The sequence below is a fragment of the Mytilus edulis genome, chromosome 8, assembly GCF_963676685.1.
Source record: "Mytilus edulis chromosome 8, xbMytEdul2.2, whole genome shotgun sequence".
NCBI classification, from domain to species: Eukaryota; Metazoa; Mollusca; class Bivalvia; order Mytilida; family Mytilidae; genus Mytilus; species Mytilus edulis.
In genome coordinates, this window is record NC_092351.1 from 18,425,523 (window position 1) to 18,444,490 (window position 18,968).

Sequence of the window (18,968 nt, forward strand, 5' to 3'; positions counted from 1 at the left end):
ACCGGTGAAACCAATTTCAAGATTTTTTTTGGACATTTAGACATGTTTAATCGCCATTTGCTGACGTACAGATGTGGTTAAGGGCTCAAACTAATCCTCAGATAACCAGCAATGCGATTTAATGTGCATCAATCCTCTATCATTATTAGTTAATAAACAAGTCGCCACTTACTGATGTGTAATTTTTCTGTAAAAAAACATTTATTTTTCTTCGAATTTTGAGGGATATTCTCAAAAAGAAGTGCAAAGAAAAGTGCTCTTTTAAGAGGATTTATGACTTTTTTCAATAACTGTGCAGTGAGTTTTTGAAGAATAGTATTAAACTAATAGTTCTAACTTTTACACTAGTTGCAAATGTAATTTTTAGTGTAGCAGCGAAATCACAAACTTGAATTACACTAAAAATCAGGGCCCAGTTTCACGAAGCTGTCTTAGGACTAAGACATGTCTTAGGATGGTCTTACGACATATCATAGTCCTAAGTGGGTTTCACAAAGCGGTCCTAAATTAGGACATCTCTTAAAGTTGGTCATAAAGTTAGGACAACGCGAGAGGTATCTTATGATGGTCTTAGGATAGTTATACGTTTATTTATATGAATTACACTCATTTTTTATATTAATTTTGAAAAAAAATATCTTATTATTTATATCTAATTATCTATTCTCCTGTTCCTGCTTAAAACATATATACATTGACGGATTATCAGGATTTGTCAACAATGAAAGTTCGATGTATTGATATAAAAATTGCACGATTTTATCTCTTAACCTTTTATAACCAATAAAGTCGAAATTGAATTCAACTCACTTGTACCAAAACAATGTCATAATTTTATATTCTTTTTTCTTAATTTTGCATTGAAAATTTCATAAATATAAGTAATCTTTTACAAAAATCTTCTCCTCTGAAACTACTGGGCCAAATTAATCCAAACTTGGCCACAATCATCTTTGGGGTATCTAGTTTAAAAAATGTGTGGCGTGACCCGGTCAACCAACCAAGATGGCCGCCACGGCTAAAAATAGAACATAGGGGTAAAATGCAGTTTTTGGCTTATAACTCAAAAACCAAAGCATTTAGAGGAAATCTGATGTGGGGTAAAAATGTTTATCAGGTCAAGATCTATCTGCCCTGAAATTTTCAGATGAATCGGTCAACCTGTTGTTGGGTTGCTGCCCCTGAATTGGTAATTTTGAGGAAATTTTGCTGTTTTTGGTTATTATCTTGAATATTATTATAGATAGAGATAAACTGTAAACAGCAATAATGTTCATCAAAGTAAGATCTACAAAAAGGTCAACATGACGAAAATGGTCAGTTGACCCGTTTAGGAGTTATTGCCCTTTATAGTAAATTTTTAACCATTTTTCGTAAATTAAAGTAATCTTTTACAAAAATCTTCTCCTCTGAAACTACTGGGCCAAACTAATCCAAACTTGGCCACAATCATCTTTGGGGTATCTAGTTTAAAAAATGTGTGGCATGACTTGGTCAACCAACTAAGATGGCCGCCACAGCTAAAAATAAAACATAGGGGTAAAATGCAGTTTTTGGCTTATAACTATGAAACCAAAGCATTTAGAGCAAATCTGACAAGAAGTTAATTTGTTAATCAAGTCAATATCTATCTGCCCTGAATTTTTCAGATGAATTGGACAACTGGTTGTTGGGTTGCTGCCCTCCAAATGGTAATTTTTAAAGAAATTTTGCCGTTTTTGGTTATCTTGAATACTATTATAGATAGCGATAAACTGTAAACAGCAATAATGTTCAGCAAAGTAAGATCTACAAATAAGTCAACATGACCTTAATGGTCAATTGACCCCTTAAGGAGTTATTGCCCTTTATAGTCAATTTTTAACAATTTTCATTAATTTGGTAAATTTATGTAAATTTTTACCAAATATAGTTCTCTGTTACTAATGGGCAAAGTTCATTATAGATAATATTGTAAGAAGCAAAATCGTTCAGAAAGTAAGAACTTCAAACACATCACCATCACCAAAATACAATTTTGTCATGAATCCATTTGTGTCCTTTGTTTAATATGCACATAGACCAAGGTGAGCGACACAGGCTCTTTAGAGCCTCTAGTTTTTACCCCCTTTGCTCCATCGGGCTCGGTCAAGGGTGTCCCAGATCGAGCTAGCATTGGTAATTCAATGAATTTTCCCTTGTAAAAACAAAGTTTAGGTTGCTGATTGATTGAAAACGAATTAGACAAATAACTAGGGTCCAAGTTTGAAATCGGACAAACTTGAAGAGCGTCTAAAATCAATTATTTTGAATGTTACGGACATCGATATTTCAAGGCCTATAGCACGTTATACGTCTATTTATACCACTATGATAACTTATATGGCTTCAACAGACTCGAGGCATTGTGTTTCCATCAAAACCTGACCCTATTAGCCCACCAATATGTCTCTGCACGACTTTTTGCCCAAGGATTTCGTATTTTTTCACTTTTTCTCCAACAGTCACGTGACTTTTGGAAATATACCACGTGACCAAAAAATTACGAATTATCTTCAAACTTAATTTTTTGAAATATTTTACCAATTATCTTTCATTTGAGCCCAACATGGCATGTGTATGACCATTGATGCAAATTCTGTATTCATTTAAACTTCGATAATATATTTTCGATAAGTAAAGGTCTAAAATGCATGAAAGGGAAAGGGTTAATCAATCAACAATCAATCAATGAGATTACCAATAAGACAGCTACGTAACAAGTAACGTTGGTGTAGGTCATTGTTTGATTTTCATTTACCAATAAAACTGATGGAATTCAACATGCATAGCAAAGCGAAAAAACAGAAAGTCTTTATTATCGAGTTGGATCAATATTGCGGTTAAAACTACTAGAAGATCAAGCCTTTTCATGGATTAAAGACGGCGAGAGAAAATTAATCTTGCACTGAAAAACAAACTTTTTACATGCGGTGAAATCAGTTTGTTTTAAACAAACAACTGTCTGTTCAAAACGAAAAACAATTTTGTTTTGTTTTCAGGAAGTAGGAGTTCTTCATTAATAAACTGAAAAAAATATAATTTTAAAGCAATTCCAGTTCAAATCTGATTATTTGACAAAGAAACCCTTTTTTCATTGAACACGGAACAATGAAGTTGCTGTAATGCTTTCAATATTACTATAATTCAAGCAAGTTTTGAGAATTAAATAAAAACTTGTCGATTGTATACGGGTTATAATTTTGTCGATAGAAACTTTCTTCAACATCGATCAGCCTTTAAAAACACCACATTTTCGCTTATAAAAACTATGAAAATGTGGAAATTATTTAATTTTTCAATGATATAACTAACCAGAACGCATACAAAGAAGGCGTCACAAAGAGTTGAATCCGTTGCCTTGCTACGGGAAAGTGCATGCTCTGCACAATATAAAACTATTGTAAGAACTATTTAGGTGTTCGCCTGTTTCAAAGATTTTTTAAAAACTTAATACAGCATACAGCCATCTTTAATGTTTGTGGCTTTTTACGGGTACTAATCTCGTCTATTTGTTGTCCTGAAAAACTGTTTTCATTTACATACTCTCGCATTAGGTAAGATGTAATGTATCGATGGTTCATTTACATACTCTCGCATTAGGTAAGATGTAAGGTATCATTTACATACTTTCGCATAAAGTAAGATGTAAGGTATCGATGGTTTATGATTTTTTATGCCCCATTTATGGGCATTATGTTTTCTGGTCTCTGCGTCCGTCCGTCTGTTCGTTCGTTCGTCCGCCTGTTCGTTCGTCCGTTCGTCCGTCTGTCCCTCTCCAGGTTAAAGTTTTTGGTCGAGGTAGTTTTTATTGAAGTTGATGTCCAATCAACTTGAAACTTAGTACAGATGTTCCCTATGATATGATCTTTCAAATTACAATGCCAAATTAAAGATTCCCCCCCCATTTTCACGGTCCACTGAACATAGAAAATGATAGTGCGGATGGGGCATCCGTGTACTGGGGAAACATTGTTTTTATATGTTTTAGGGTAGTATGGGGTATGTTTAAAAGGCTGTTTTCTATGATGCCAATTCACCACATCAGACACACAAATGTATTTAAGCACTGAAGAATGCCACCAGTTGAGAAGAACCTGTCTACTATTCCCGAGCATATGGGTTTACTCAAGGTGTTAAGCTAAACCTTTAGTAAGTAGTCTAACTTTATCAATATCATTGTAAGCATCTTTATGCATTGAATTTATTTCGAATGATTTATTGGAGGAAATTATGAAATAATTTATGGTGAATATGCTAAACATTTGACGTGTCACATAATAGAACACGAGAAACAAAAGCTACAATTTAATCGCAAGTTATTATATTCAAATTTTGTTTATCCCAACAGATACATTCAGCTATCTAAGCACTAATTCTGAAAATCATAATGACATATAAACAACATTATTCGGTATGAGGTTTACTCTTTGTTGTACTAACGAATTACGTTTTAGAGGTTGTTATGTCTCGTCAGTGATAAACTCTGATTACAAGTCCTTGCCCTCTTTTTAAAGACACTTCCTTTAGGTTTAATATCGAGTTCAAAGCGATGTCTACTGTTCCTGTCATAGCCACAACTTGGCCTCTCGACGACCCGACTGGTTCTTTGGTGAAATCTGCTGAAACAGCATTTTTATCTTGCCCTACATTCATTATTACTAAATATTTTGGACGTCCTTCAGCTTGTCTTACATATGATAAAAAGTTTTCATTTGTTACTGAAAATTGGATTTCAGCATGCTGGAAAGAAGGAAGCTTCCTGATTTCTGCTACTTTCTTGAAAACCTGAATATGAGTATTTCTTTTCGTTTCTTTCTGCATCTGAAAGAGACAACGACAAAGTTTTTATCGCACATTCGTTGCTACTCCTTTCAAGATCCCTGGGATGGACTTATTTCTAAATTGTCAATTTATTAATCTGTTTTCATTTTAGAAAATCCCATCGATTGCGTTTGAACATCATAAATGATCTGTTAATTTCACTTTAACAAGTATGGTATCCCTCTCTTTGAGACTTGTTCTTCTGGCATCATCATGAATTTTAAAATGATACCAATTCACTTAAAAATTTGAACTTTAGTAGAGAGTTGTTTCTTTGGCAATCATACCACATCTTCGTATTTGTATACTAAGTATATCAGAACCGTAGTTTGTTTATTAAATATGGCATAATGTTTCTACCATTGTAGTAAAACGTCTAAAAAATGTGTCCAAAGTTCTAATATATTTTGGTATGTAATTGCATTCGTATTGGATCAACTTGTTTTTTGTCTGTCTCGTCAACTAAACGGACGTAAAAAATAACAACGCATATGTGATACGCACTCTTGGGCACTGAACTCAGTATTACCCATTAATGATATAAAAAAGAAACACAGTCGTGTAGGAAAACTCTGCTACAAGCCTACAACCATAGATATTATCTGTACAACCATCAATCATATTATCCATTCAATTAATATTGTTTTCTTGCTTTTAATTTAAAATCTTACTTACCATTGCCTTCCATTATTGGAATAAATATTCTAAGAAATGTCGATTGTGTAATCACAAACATTGTTATTTACAAATTAACAATTAATTTATACATAAGGCTAAAGCTGGTATTACCTTTACATTTTTAGAAGAATAATCCGGACTAACTCTGAGCCAAGGGCTTCCTTTGGAGAAACCTGCGTTTAGGGTGTTGTCCCATTGCATTGGGAATCTTTCAGGATCTCTACTATATTTCCAGAAATCCTGAAATAAGACTATGTTTTGATAACAACCAATACACAAAATGACAAAAATCTTTGTAGAAATCCGTTTAATATAATGGACGTTTTAAGGATTCATTTAATTGCCAAGCCATACACCATGATGCGGAATAACAAAATTATGGATACCTTCTATTATGCCTTAAATATACCTTTCCGAAATTTAATCCAGCAGGGTCCTTGGATTCTGCAAAAGTATAATTAACATCGACCATCCCTATTTCATCACCATAGTAACATGTCGGTGTCCCTGGTAACGTTAACAGTAGCATGTTCATCACGTCAATCATGTCAAGGCCCATTCGACTGGCTACCCGGTGGTTGTCATGGTTTCCCATCTGTAAAATGAAAGTAAAATAACAGATTTAATAATTTCTTTCTTATCCGCTCGTACAAATTTCAGATGCATTTCAACGTATGTTGCGACAAAATCCATCTTTGTTATTCCAAATGATTTTGAATTGGTTTTTGTTATCTTGAGTCAAGGAATATGTCAAAAAATGAACTTCAAAGTTGAATACAACCAGCTATGTTGAACGTTTACCGAGTTTCAGTACATATTAATGTTAACTATACTTCATGTTAAAAGTGCCAGGTTTTGATTGCTTAATACAAGGTTAATAAATGACTCGAACCCATGGCAATAACTCTATTATCATTCACGGAGACGCTTGATCAAATGTGCCCATACGGATGGTTGTTATGTACAATACGCCATAGTTTATCAATTTGAATTTGGAAATCATGATAGACAGTAATAATAGAACATTCAGTATAAAAAAATAAGTAGCAAATATCTGAGACGTAGATAGAGCAGACTGTTACCCTTCGAAAAGACAATGTCAACATTGGCTTTGCTTCAATTGACAATGTTCCTCGGACATGTCGGAGTAACACGTTGCTCTATTTCACCCTCACAACGTTCGTTGATTGTTTTTTTGTTACAATGTCTATTTCTTCAAAGTGTTGTTGGGTGATGACTTTGTAATTTGGTCTGTAATTCGGCATTTCCGGTTACCCCTTTAAATGCATTATTGCAATTTAATCATTTTGTTCGCGTACAGCATATTTAAAGAGAAGTATGACTAATTTATATTAAATGTAGGAATTCAAAAACAGATAGGGGTTTAAAGATTACAATAAAAAACACACTGACGAATTCGAAGATATGAAATTACCAAATCAATTGCATTGTACACTATTGCTTACCACAAAATTTGGCCAAGCATCTTCGGAAAGATCTTTCATGCCTCGTTCTATTATTTCTTTAAAACATAAACCATTGCATGTTCTTTTCAGACTGGTTATGAGGTCAAAGTTGAATGGTACCGACCCGGCTTGATAATATTGGTCTCGAATAGCCTGTGTTATACCAGTGGACTCGACTGACATAAACCTATTGCAGTAATATTCAATTTAAATGTGTTTTGAACATCATGAAGGTTCATTTGTAGGATCTACTTTAAAACATAGATTTCTAAAGAAGAGAAGAGTTACAAGGCACAGGTACTCACACATTATTGAAAGGTGTAAAGGAAGAAATTTAGCAAATAACACAGCTAGATATTAAACAATCAGATACATTTGAATGTTATAATTAATACTTGGATCAAACTTAATTTTTTTTTAAACATATATCAAAAATACAATTCTAATATGACGCCCTTATTACGCGTTGTAAACACAAAATATGTTTGACACATGCGCACAAATTTACTGTTAATACTGAATAAAGTAATTTCCATCGTTATCATATAAAATATATACATTCGAGTAGCTTACATAAACTTTTAGAATATATGTTATATCGAACAACATATATTTACCCAGCTCGTATTTTTTTAAAACTTGTCAACTATGAAATGTAATGTACAGACTCCTCGGGGAGGAAACGGGAACAGCTAAACATTTTTACGGTATTTTCTTACGCTTCGACCTATGCAAATACTGTTTTTGTCCTATTAGAATCGAAATAATTCCATCATGTCATGCTCTATGCTCATTTTAACATGGGTAGGCATTATATTTGACCACATTTTACACATCGCCAACGCTCAGTGTAAAATATCGACAAATATAATGCTTACCCATGTTAAAATGAGCATAGAGCATGACATGAAGGAATTATTTCTTAAGTTAATCACATTTGTTAATAAAATGAATTGTCAGCCATTAATAAATCTGCAATGGCGTACGATAAACTTGGTTTTGCAGCATATCCAAATCAAATAATTGCATTATATGGTTTCCATTGAGCACACGTCTATACGTTTAAATATGCGTCAGAAGATTTATATCTGGTATATAACAACATTTCACTTGGCATTATTTAAGGTTTGTTTTCTGTAACAAAAATTATCCGGACGTAGAATATCTTTAAAAAAAAAAATCTTTTTCTTTTTAAAGAATACCATTTTCGTTCCCTTCTTCTAGTTGTTGCACATTTAAAGGTGTGTTTCAGGTCGATCATCGTGGTAATATATCTGCAAATTACCTGGAAATAGTGTCTTTTTCTTTGTACGTCTCAAGCATTTTCCTCCAGTCTTTTATGATTGGATAAAGTTCTGGTAAGTTATTTGTATAGTTGTGAGGTTGCTCATCTGACCACTTGGCAATTTCATTAGAACTGACTTTCTTAAAATATAAGAATCTAATTGAAATTGATAAATTAATCAATATCTAATCTGATTTAACATACATTTCTGACTTTACAAAACAAAAACAACCCAAACATTATTATTGTCGTCTGTTAAACAAGGATTTGGTTAGTTGGTCTCTGTATGTCTAAATATAGTTTAAAAATAAGGCATACTTTTGTGAATTAACAAGGTTACAGCAGCCGAGCAGGATCAGTTTAATTGTTAGTTAGTAATTAACCAAATAACAAAACTACAGATACTGATAAGTTAAATGTTTTTGAAAGATAAATGAAAAGTTTATCGAAATTTGTTCATTTTATCTGGACAAAAGACGATAATGTCCGTTCAATTTATTGTGATTAAGAACTAACCAACACTTTGGTATATCCTTGTAGTGCTATTACAACGTAAAACACCAACAAAACCAAAACGCGAATTATTTATCAAATTGAATACTACAAAAGAGGCGCCAAAGATACCAAAGGGACATTTAAACTCAAAGGTCGAAAATAAACTGACAACGCCATGACAAACGTTGTATTCATTATATATAGAATTGTTATAGTTATGTCAATGCTAATATTGTTACTGTTGTCGTTATCATGTAGTAACATTTTTGTTCTTGGAACAGCACCCATTCTCTTTGGTTTGTCTGCTTTCGATTCTATTTATTTCATAAAAGAGGGACGAAAGATACCAGAGGGACAGTCAAATTCATAAATCGAAAATAAACTGACAACGCCATGGCTAAAAATGAAAAAGACAAAGAGACAAACAATAGTACACATGACAAAGCATAGAAAACTAAAGAATAATCAACACGAACCCCACCAAAAACTAGGGGTGATCTCAGGTGCTCCGAAAGGGTAAGCAGATCCTGCTCCACATGTGGCACCCGTCGTGTTGCTTATGCAATAACAAATCCGGTAAATAGTCTAATTCGGTAGGTCACATTCATTAAAGGGAAGAAAATTGTAGTTACGACGTAAGAAACATATCCGATATCATTTGTGAAACGGTTATTCCATAACGGTCAACCAACTCGTGATGGTGTCCGTAAAATTTACGAAGGGATGATTTCAACTTCACCATTTGGAACTCTTGTTTTAATAGCTTCCTTGTGAGCAGCAACCCTCTATCAAGAAAATCATGATAGGAAATGCAAGCACGAGAAAATCGTATCAATTGGGAGATATATACCCCGTATGCAGGTGCTACTGGGATGTTGCTTCTTAGAAATGAAAAGTTCACAATTGGAAAGCTGAAATCATCTCTTTTTTCGTACAGTTTTGTTTTCAACCGACCCTCATTGTCAGTTTTAGATGTAAGTCAAGATATGGGGCCGACTTAACTGTATCTGTAGTATTCTTTATCTCTTGTTCGATGGGATAGATTATTTCGTTTTTATTATTTCATAAGATGACATTAGATATGTTAGAACAGGCAACATACATATACATCAGAAAGAAAAAAATGATCGACGTCAAAATATTTGTAGATGTTCCAGGTAGATAGCTATATAACTTTTAGTAGAAACAATTATATAAGTGTAATTAAGTAATTTGTAATATCTTCACAATCTTTATTCAATACTTAAGTAATGTTTAGTTGAAATTTGGTGGGTACTAAACGAGAGATAATTCTATTTGGACAGTGCTTCATTGATTGTACCTATGGTATTTTGTATGCCCTTCGAAAATTAAACCGTATATAATTCTTGGAGTCGAATTTACAATACTCATACAAAGATATAACTATTAAAATTGCGTATGACTATTGTGTTATAAATTAAGATTGAACCACACTGACCCTGTCTGTCGTTCAATTGATAATTACTGATACAGGAACTTAACAAAGCCGACTTTTCAAATGTTCTTAGATTATTTCTCTTTTCACACTCACTTTGTACAGGAGTAGAAAGAGGAGTACAGATCGATTAAAGAAAAACAGTTTCTTCTATCTTTCTAATACAGGGCTATTATTTAACCAAACACATTTTTCTTTTAATAGCAAGAGCTTTACAAACAGTTCAATAATGTAGATGAAATTTGCTTTTCATGACAAAACGTTAAAAAGAAAGCCATGTCGATGTTTCTCTTTTTTTTTTGGCTCATAAGGACGGTAGGTAGATATTATTATCAATACGTGTTTTATTGGGATGTTAAACCAATTTGTCGACTTCAATATACATATTGGGTTTTTTTATGAAGTGAAAACTTTTATTAAAGGGGCACTAGCTACGGGATATATAAAAAAAATGATATATAATTTTTTTTTTTTGCTCAATCATTAATGAAATGCAAATAGTGAAATAATAATGCGCTTTTAACAGTGAGTATGGTTCAATTTTATCAATAAGATAAAAAAAAAAAAAACATTGATTATAAATCATTCACTTGCAAGTAAATAATTCGACCTCATAGAATCCGTATTAATGTGAACTTCAATTTAACACCTGAGCTTGAGATGGATAACACGTGAACTGTATGTGTAAAGTTATTTAAAGGAAAAGAATGTCAACATTGAAAGTGAAACAAAAGTAACTCATTTGATTGACTGATTCGATCCACAAAAAACATTCTTATAACGATGATAAACCTCCATATTTCATCTATAATATAAAATTAAATTTATGTTTACATCGCTTATATGGTCATCGGATGACTTTAGAGGTCAACTCGATAATTAATTATAAGGCATCTACACTAAATACACACGAAAAGAAGATACGTATTTCTGTGTCCGTGCCCTGTTTATTGTTTATTCTATACTTTTTATAGTTTGAATAAATGTTTTACATTGTTATAAATCAAATATGAGAATTTGATTTAAATCGGTGAACACGAATTTGACAGCTAGTTCCCCTTTAATAGTATATTTAATAAACTATTAGTAATATTATATGTGAACTAACTAATATATAAATAAAACTTTATGTTTTTATAACTACCGGTAAGGCTTCGTCTAGGGATAGATTTTTTGCCTCGAATGCAAATTTGAATGCATCTAATCTGAAACCTGACACTCCTTTATCTAACCAATATGTCATGGCTTTCTGTAAAGGAACGTAAACAATTAAATTAAACAGTAGAGTCTTGTCTGTTTAAGCTATGTTTTACATTTCAATTGCTGTAACTTCACTAGTTTTAAAGATAAATTCATGGGGTCTTTTATAACTCCCTTAAAAAGAACATTCATATCAACATATTGTTTGCAATGGTTAATAAACTCATCATAGATACCAGGATTGAAATTGTATTTGCGCCAGACGCGCGTTTCGCCTATAAAAGAATCAGCAGTGACGTGAATAAGAAAAGTTAAAAAGGCAAAATAAAATACGATGTTGAAGAGTATTGAGGACAAAAAATTCTTCAAATTAAATTAACCTTTAAAAGGAGTCCTCAATGGACAAATGAAATGAATGAACTATCATGATCAGAATAACTTTGTGCTGTTTCAAAAATTTACCATGTATATTTTTTCACATTTGTTTGGTTCTTTCTTCAGCAGTTCACAAATATAATAAAAAAATAAACAGGAAAGGAATGATAATACTAAAATACGACAATTCTTAGACATATATAATTCCTTATTGATTAATGAATAATTAGACAATAAAGCTCTTGTGTACATATTGCTTCAGATTGAAAAAAAACACGTAAACAATAGATACTCACTTTTAATTCTTTCAAAACCTTGGGATTTCTGTAATTAAGGTCAGGCTGTGTCTCTAAGAAAGCGTGGTAGTAGTACTGGCTGCGTTGGACATCGTATGTCCATGCAGAACCTCCAAATACACTAAGCTGAAACATTTGTTAATTTTTTTTTTGGTTTTTATATGCATTACATATTCTACTATTAATGTCACCTCTTTTTTTGGAAAACCAGTCTGCTTTAGTAGGTCACGACCCGAAGTAGTAATATCTATGCATTTTCAACCCTTATCCAAAGGTCGACTCTCTTATGAGTCCAGTTTTCTTTTTATGACCTTTACATACATGTTTTACTGTACGTCACTAACTACATAAATCAAAAGAAGATTTGGATATTTTGCTAAATTACTGATGCAAACCCTCATTTCCAAATCAATTGTTACTAAAAATACTTAAACACTGTGAAAAGTACTGATGCATATTTATTTTTCAATAACAGAGTTTGATTATTTACCCTCCACTCATTTAATCTATGCAGTTGTAACCAAGATCAGCGTGTATTTATTCAAAAATAGTGACAAGTATCAAAACAAAAGGAGATGTGGAGTATTTGACAATAGAACAAAAATCAACCAACAGAAGAAACCAAAGATAAATAGTGGTCTTTATACAAATTTTATATATGACTATGCGGTATGGGCTTTGCTCATTGTTGAAGGCCGTACGGTTACCTATAGTTGTTAATTTCTGTGTCATTTTGGTCTCTTGTGGAGATTGTCTCGTCGGCAATCATACCATATCTTCTTTTTTATATTAAAAAATGGACCACAGTAGATGACTTGGCAATCTCTTAACAGACCCGACAAGTCTTTAATGATTGTATGATGTTAATATTCAAGAAAGTATGACTGATAAATCAGAAACATCTCTAGTGTTAGATCTACCTGACGTTACATAGCAGTCCGTTTATACGACAATATCTCCCTTTTAATGGTACTCATCAATTAAACAATTACCCAGTTATTAGGAGGCTCATATTTGCGTGTTTGTGTATTTAATTTTCCATCGCTCCATACATAATAATCTTTATATTCCGTATCCATTTGTCTGGATTTCTGAAACCATTCACTATCATTACTCGTATGATTTGGCACAAAATCTAAAATAACTTTTATATCTGAAATAAAATAGTATATGGTTTGAAAAAATACTATTTAATTTCAAAATCAATCTTTTAAATTTCTATATTTTTTTTTCCACACATCACATTTGTTCGTTACTATTAGTCTTCACGTTCAACTACGAAAGACTGCCAACTATACTTATAAATGTATTTTGTCATCTACGTTGACCTTAAGGTCAATAAATGAGTTCATCGACGAATTTCAATCTTCTTCTTCTTGTTTTGATCATCAACTATTAGCGACTTGTATATGAAATATTTTATTTAAAACAAAAGACTGACTTTGGTATTAGAATAAGGTCACTTTGACTTTTCTATTCAAGATTTTAATCACTTATTTTTACTCTATTCCAAAAAAAGATTGTTAATTTGTTCTCGTCTTGACTATGAATAAATTATTTTGCAACCTTGGAATAGTATTCTATAATACATTAGGTCCCTGTTTTCAATTGTATGCTATGTTAGAACAAATCAATGATTATCAATAATGTCTTTGGTACCTTTCTTTTTTGCCTCTTTCATGAGTTCATCAAAATCTTCCATTGTGCCGAACATTGGATCTATTTCTACATAGTTCTGGACATCGTAACCATAGTCTCGCATGGGTGACTTGTAGAATGGACTTATCCATATTGCCCCTACACCCAGATATGTTAGGTGGTCTAACATGCTAGTAATCCCTGAAATAATATTAAACAACAAATATAATCATTCGTTGAAACTGATATCACCGTCAATAATGATCTTAGTAGATCTCTTTCGAACTGTTTTAGTGTCAACAATTTGAATCATTTGTAAGAATATACATGACAAGGAGTGGTGGGTTCTAACAACATGCAGATCATCACAATACTGGTTTGATACACAATATTGAAAAGAGACAACATTGGTTCATTCTAATAAATAAGCAATAAGACAGACTAAAATCAGAAAGAAATCTTGAGGTGCTTATGTTGGTCCTTTTGGTCTCTGCTGAATAGTTTTCTCATTGACAGTTGATTATTAAACTATATGTATTTATCGTTATCAAGCCTGTATCTAGTTAGGAATCTCATCATTAATAACCATTCGTTCCATTGATTAATTCAGTGGCCTGTATCTAGTTAGGAATCTCATCATTAATAACCATTCGTTCCATTGATTAATACAGTGGCCTGTATCTAGTTAGGAATCTCATCATTAATAACCATTCGTTCCATTGATTAGTACAATGGAACGATTGGGTTTTTCAGGATTTATTGACTTCGTCCTTTTTGAATTTACATTGGAGTTCGTTATTCTTATTTCACATACGAACAAGTACTATTGTGAACGGACCAGGATTTCTTTTGAAATCCCACCATCTACTTAGAATAGAAATTGGTCATCCCTCCTATACTTGGGTATATTCATTATGTCAATGCCCCAAGAAACTGCAAAATGAATTTTTAACAAAAGTTTTTAAAGTCATGATGAGTTTGAACCTCCACTGCAACCAGAGATTGAGAACCATGAGCCCAAAAAATGACACATGCCTTTGACAAAATTAAAAGAGCATGCCCCTGCCAACGCCCCTTCCCCTTTTTAAAAACAAGTAACCAAACAAAACACATAACGATAATTACATTAACGAAAGGAATATCAAAAGCTTTTCTATGACGTCACCTAATCAGATTAGATGTTCATTAAAAACTCAGCGGCAGGTAACAATATTCACGGAATGAATCTTGTTTTTTATAAGTTACTTTGTAAACTTTAAGTTAAAGTACGATCATGATTTTAACAAATCCGTCGGGGTCCCATGGTGTGTAGGCCTAACACTCTAGGGAACCAAGTATGGTATAACGTTGGTATGGATTCAACATATTGCATGACTCCCTTGGCATTAAGATTAACAAAATTGCTACAAAGAAGAAAAGAATCCAACTTTTAATGACATTTTACGTTGGCATTTTCGGCGCCGAAAATCGACAACGTTTATCTTTATACTGACACAACTTCGGTTGAGGTCGATTCCGACAATTCTGCTTAAAAAATCACAAGCAGGTAAAATTTATTGATGTCTTCACATTTATTTGATATGTTTCAACCATTTTTAGTGGATAATTATTTTCGAGAGATTATTAGTTACATAGTGTGCCAGTGACCTAATACGGTATATATGGGGTCAGTAAATTCCATATGCCAGAGCGAAGCTCGAATCCCCATATGGAATTTACTGACCCCATATATACCGTATTAGGTTACTAGCACACTATGTAACGAATTTATCTTACCGACTATCTTTACGTGTGAAATTTAGACCTATCAAAATGAGCAAGTCCTCAATACTGTTAGCATTAAGAAACTACTTCCATTGATCCAACAAAAACAGATACTAACAATAACAACTTGTGAGGGTTAAATGTGTTATATGAATTTATTTCAATCTTAATCATCAATTTTTTCGTCTGTTGAAACCTTTACGATTTTTTTCTCAGTACCGTTTTGTTTTTATAAAGGGACGTAACACCACTACTAACCGTGTATGAAATAAGCCCCGCCTCCCTACTACCTTATATGGAATATAAAGGGACGTAACTCCACTACTAACCGTGTATGAGATAAGCCCCGCCTCCCTACTAACCTAATATCAAATATACACGGTCTCCACGAGGGCGCTTTTAACCAATCACATTCCTAGAAATGTATAGGAGGTAAGATAAGAATAACTATCGTGTACTTCAGAAACAAGGTAAAAGGAGGACAACGCCCCCATAGTGGGGACATACAAAATAAAGATGACCGTTCTCCCTTTCTACTCGATAAAAGTGCCTAATTTTTTCATAACACATACATTTTGTACCAAAGATTAGCATGTGAAAGTTTTAAAAAAAATTGAGGCGGAGATTTTTATAGAAACACCTCATAATTTTAGCATATCAATAGACGTAATGGAAAAATAGCCGAAAATGGCGCCTTTTTCAATTTCGAAAAAAATCTATAATTTTACAATTCAGTGACACATATTGTTATATTTAAAGGGGTTTCATACCTAATGATTCAACTTTACGTGATATTTGAATGAATGTTTACTTTAAAAACAGAAACTCTTCCAATTTTCAAATCTACCGACCATGCGAGAAAAAACCTATAAAAGATTGAGACCTCTACTTTAAAATGGGAACACATTTTTGCCCTGGCTTGGACACCTATGTTCTTTACGAATTTTCGATGTCAAAAACTCGCGAGAATAGGTTGTCAAAATTTTTAGCAAATCGAAGGATAGGTATTTTTTTGTTCCCATTTTTGATTTAGCCATTTAATCCTACAGTGCAGAAAATCAAAATCCGAAATTCTATGTTCAGATGTAAAAAAATAAGATTTCCTTGTATTTCAATGATCAAAAATGAAAATAATATGTAAACTCATATATTTTTCTCATGTAGATATGCTTAAAATCGACAGTATTTATCGTCCGCACTTTGCCGCAAACGAATTTAAAAAAAAAAATACAAAAGCGCGCCATTTTTCAGTTGACGTCGGCCGACGCAAAATAGTCCAATTTTCGGCGTAGGACTACTGAGCGCCGCCGAATCACATTTTGGCCGAAAAGGCACATCCGGTTGTCCTACTGATACGGAAGTATACCTTTAACCAAACTCCAACTCTGAAAAACTCATCATAGATACCAGGATTGAAAGTTTGTATTTACGACAGACGCGCGTTTCGTCTAAAAAAAGTGACGCTCGAATATAAAAAAAAAGTAAAGTGCAAAGTTGAAGAGCATTGAGGACCAACAATTCCTAAATATTTTGCCAAATACAGTGTCAAGGGATGAAAAAAACTGCAACCATGAAGATGTTTTAAGATAATCATTGAGATTTATTTGATCTTTATTTAACTTATCAAGTACAAATATCCACTGTTTCGACAAATATATAAGACATGCTTTCGCATTTTGGTTGTGTTTCTGATTTCAAATTTCTACAAGATACAACTTTGGATTGGTCTGGTGGCACTGCTTCTCTTATTCTCCTTTAAATCCATGTGATTCTGTAATTCCGATTGTTTTCCCGCCAAATGATGCTGTTACTTGAATGTCGTCAACATACCTTCCTATTTAAGCATACATATTCTGTCGTTCCACGAATCATTTAGAAACATATAGATTATCGTTGGTTAAAGATTCAAATTACTAAGATATCCATTTAGTTTATTACCATCTCACCCACGGCCTATACCTTGATAATGGCTGAGTTGCTCTATCTTTGTACTTTTATTTGTTCAGTGATTTGAATATATACCTATTTATAAGCATCGGAGGTTTTGAAAACTAATACAAAATCAATGTACCGAGAATGCTGTAGCTTATTTTAACAGTATCACATGAACAAAAGGGTGAAATACTGAGTACGCATTTTTTCAGTACAGAGCTATAGTAACCGTTTTAAATATCCGACCAATGGTATATTTACTCTCGGCGTGTGTTGACTAGACCGACTTGTTATCATACAACAATTTAAAAGTATTTACAAACTTTGAATCAAAAAGGTAATTTATGTTCTTTTTGAAATCACAAACATTGATCCTATATCAAGTTAGATAAAACCGATCAGCAGAGAAGAAGCTATAGTGTATTTCTATATTATGACCTTTTGTTATATAAAAGTTTTAAAAGGAAAATTGTATAAAATGTGAACATTGAACAATATGAATTGATGAAAAACAAAACCTTCTTTTTCCTTGTTTGTTGTTGTTGATTGTGGATTTTAGGTAAATTCGTCGTTTTAATTATATCACAAATAGAGCATTTTATTTACGTAGATGAAACATCTAGGAAGGAAATATAGTAACAGTGTCAATGCAAATATCTAATACTTTGGTAAAATAAAAACAACTTTGCATACAAATGGGAGATTTATCTAGCTCAGGAAATACCTGTACAAAGTCAGGAATATAGCAATTGTTTTCCCTTGTTCATGTGATTGATAGCTTTTGATTTTGTCAGTCGGTTATGAACTTTCCCTTTTTGAATTTGGCTTGAATTTCGGTACTTTTGTTATTCAGTCTTGTTAATCGCAATTCTGACATGAAACCTTCTGTAAGGTAACAATAAAGAAACAATTCAATTGTTCACATACCTTTTAGATCCCCTATGCCATCTCCATTAGAATCTTTGAATGATCTAGGATATATTTGGTATACTATTGTTTTCTTCCACCATTCCAAATCTGACGGATCATATTGCCGTTTTGTCCTCAACTCCTTGTCGGTAAAAATAATAACACAGCTTACAGCAATAACTGCTGCAATTATCACCAATAAAATAAAACTACATTTATTTGACGTGCAAAAGTTAGATTTTTTTCCAGCGATCGCTTCACCTTCATGAAATTTCTCGTCCGCGATCGTAACCTCTGTTTTCTCCATAGCTATGTGTGTTTTTACAGTGTGAAATTTAGTTATTTACAGACTTTGATTGATTAAAGATAAGAGATACTAATAAACATCAAAAACGATATCAAGTTTGGGGTTTGTTATAAGTGTTCATACCTTTTATGTCGCGTTACAAAGGTATGCATGATGTATGAGGACTTCGTGGGTCACACAACAATTATCTTCAAATTAAAGTTGAGGTTGCAAAGTAAGTACTGATATATTTTTAATGTTGTAAGGGAATTCACTTTAAAATTGAAATGTGCAAGTAAGAACAAGATACTTTTTATATTGAATTGAAGTTACAATGCCATGTCAT

At 32.7% G+C, this 18,968-nt stretch overlaps 1 protein-coding gene across 1 annotated transcript; it reads right to left on the reverse strand.

The window, feature by feature from the left end:
• Positions 1 to 4,313: 4,313 nt before the first annotated feature.
• On the reverse strand, positions 4,314 to 18,678 carry LOC139484992 (maltase A1-like). The gene is made up of 10 exons (XM_071269072.1): positions 18,355 to 18,678; positions 13,753 to 13,932; positions 13,086 to 13,246; positions 12,094 to 12,219; positions 11,367 to 11,471; positions 8,272 to 8,411; positions 6,987 to 7,173; positions 5,930 to 6,115; positions 5,632 to 5,760; positions 4,314 to 4,842 (listed from the first exon to the last, which is right to left on the reverse strand). The coding sequence occupies exons 1-10, from the start codon at positions 18,641 to 18,643 to the stop codon at positions 4,492 to 4,494; spliced, it is 1,854 nt and encodes a 617-aa protein (XP_071125173.1). The 5' UTR covers positions 18,644 to 18,678; the 3' UTR covers positions 4,314 to 4,491.
• Positions 18,679 to 18,968: the final 290 nt, after the last annotated feature.

Bases quoted from the DNA above. Each gene is read 5' to 3' on its own strand.
- LOC139484992 (XM_071269072.1), bottom strand. From the start codon at position 18,643: ATGGAGAAAACAGAGGTTACGATCGCGGACGAGAAATTTCATGAAGGT. The intron at 12,220-13,085 runs GTAATTGTTTAA...CAAATGTTTCAG, and splicing joins ATGAGCCTCCTAATAACTGG to CTTAGTGTATTTGGAGGTTC. The intron at 7,174-8,271 runs GTAATTTGCAGA...TTACTGCAATAG, and splicing joins GAAAAAGACACTATTTCCAG to GTTTATGTCAGTCGAGTCCA.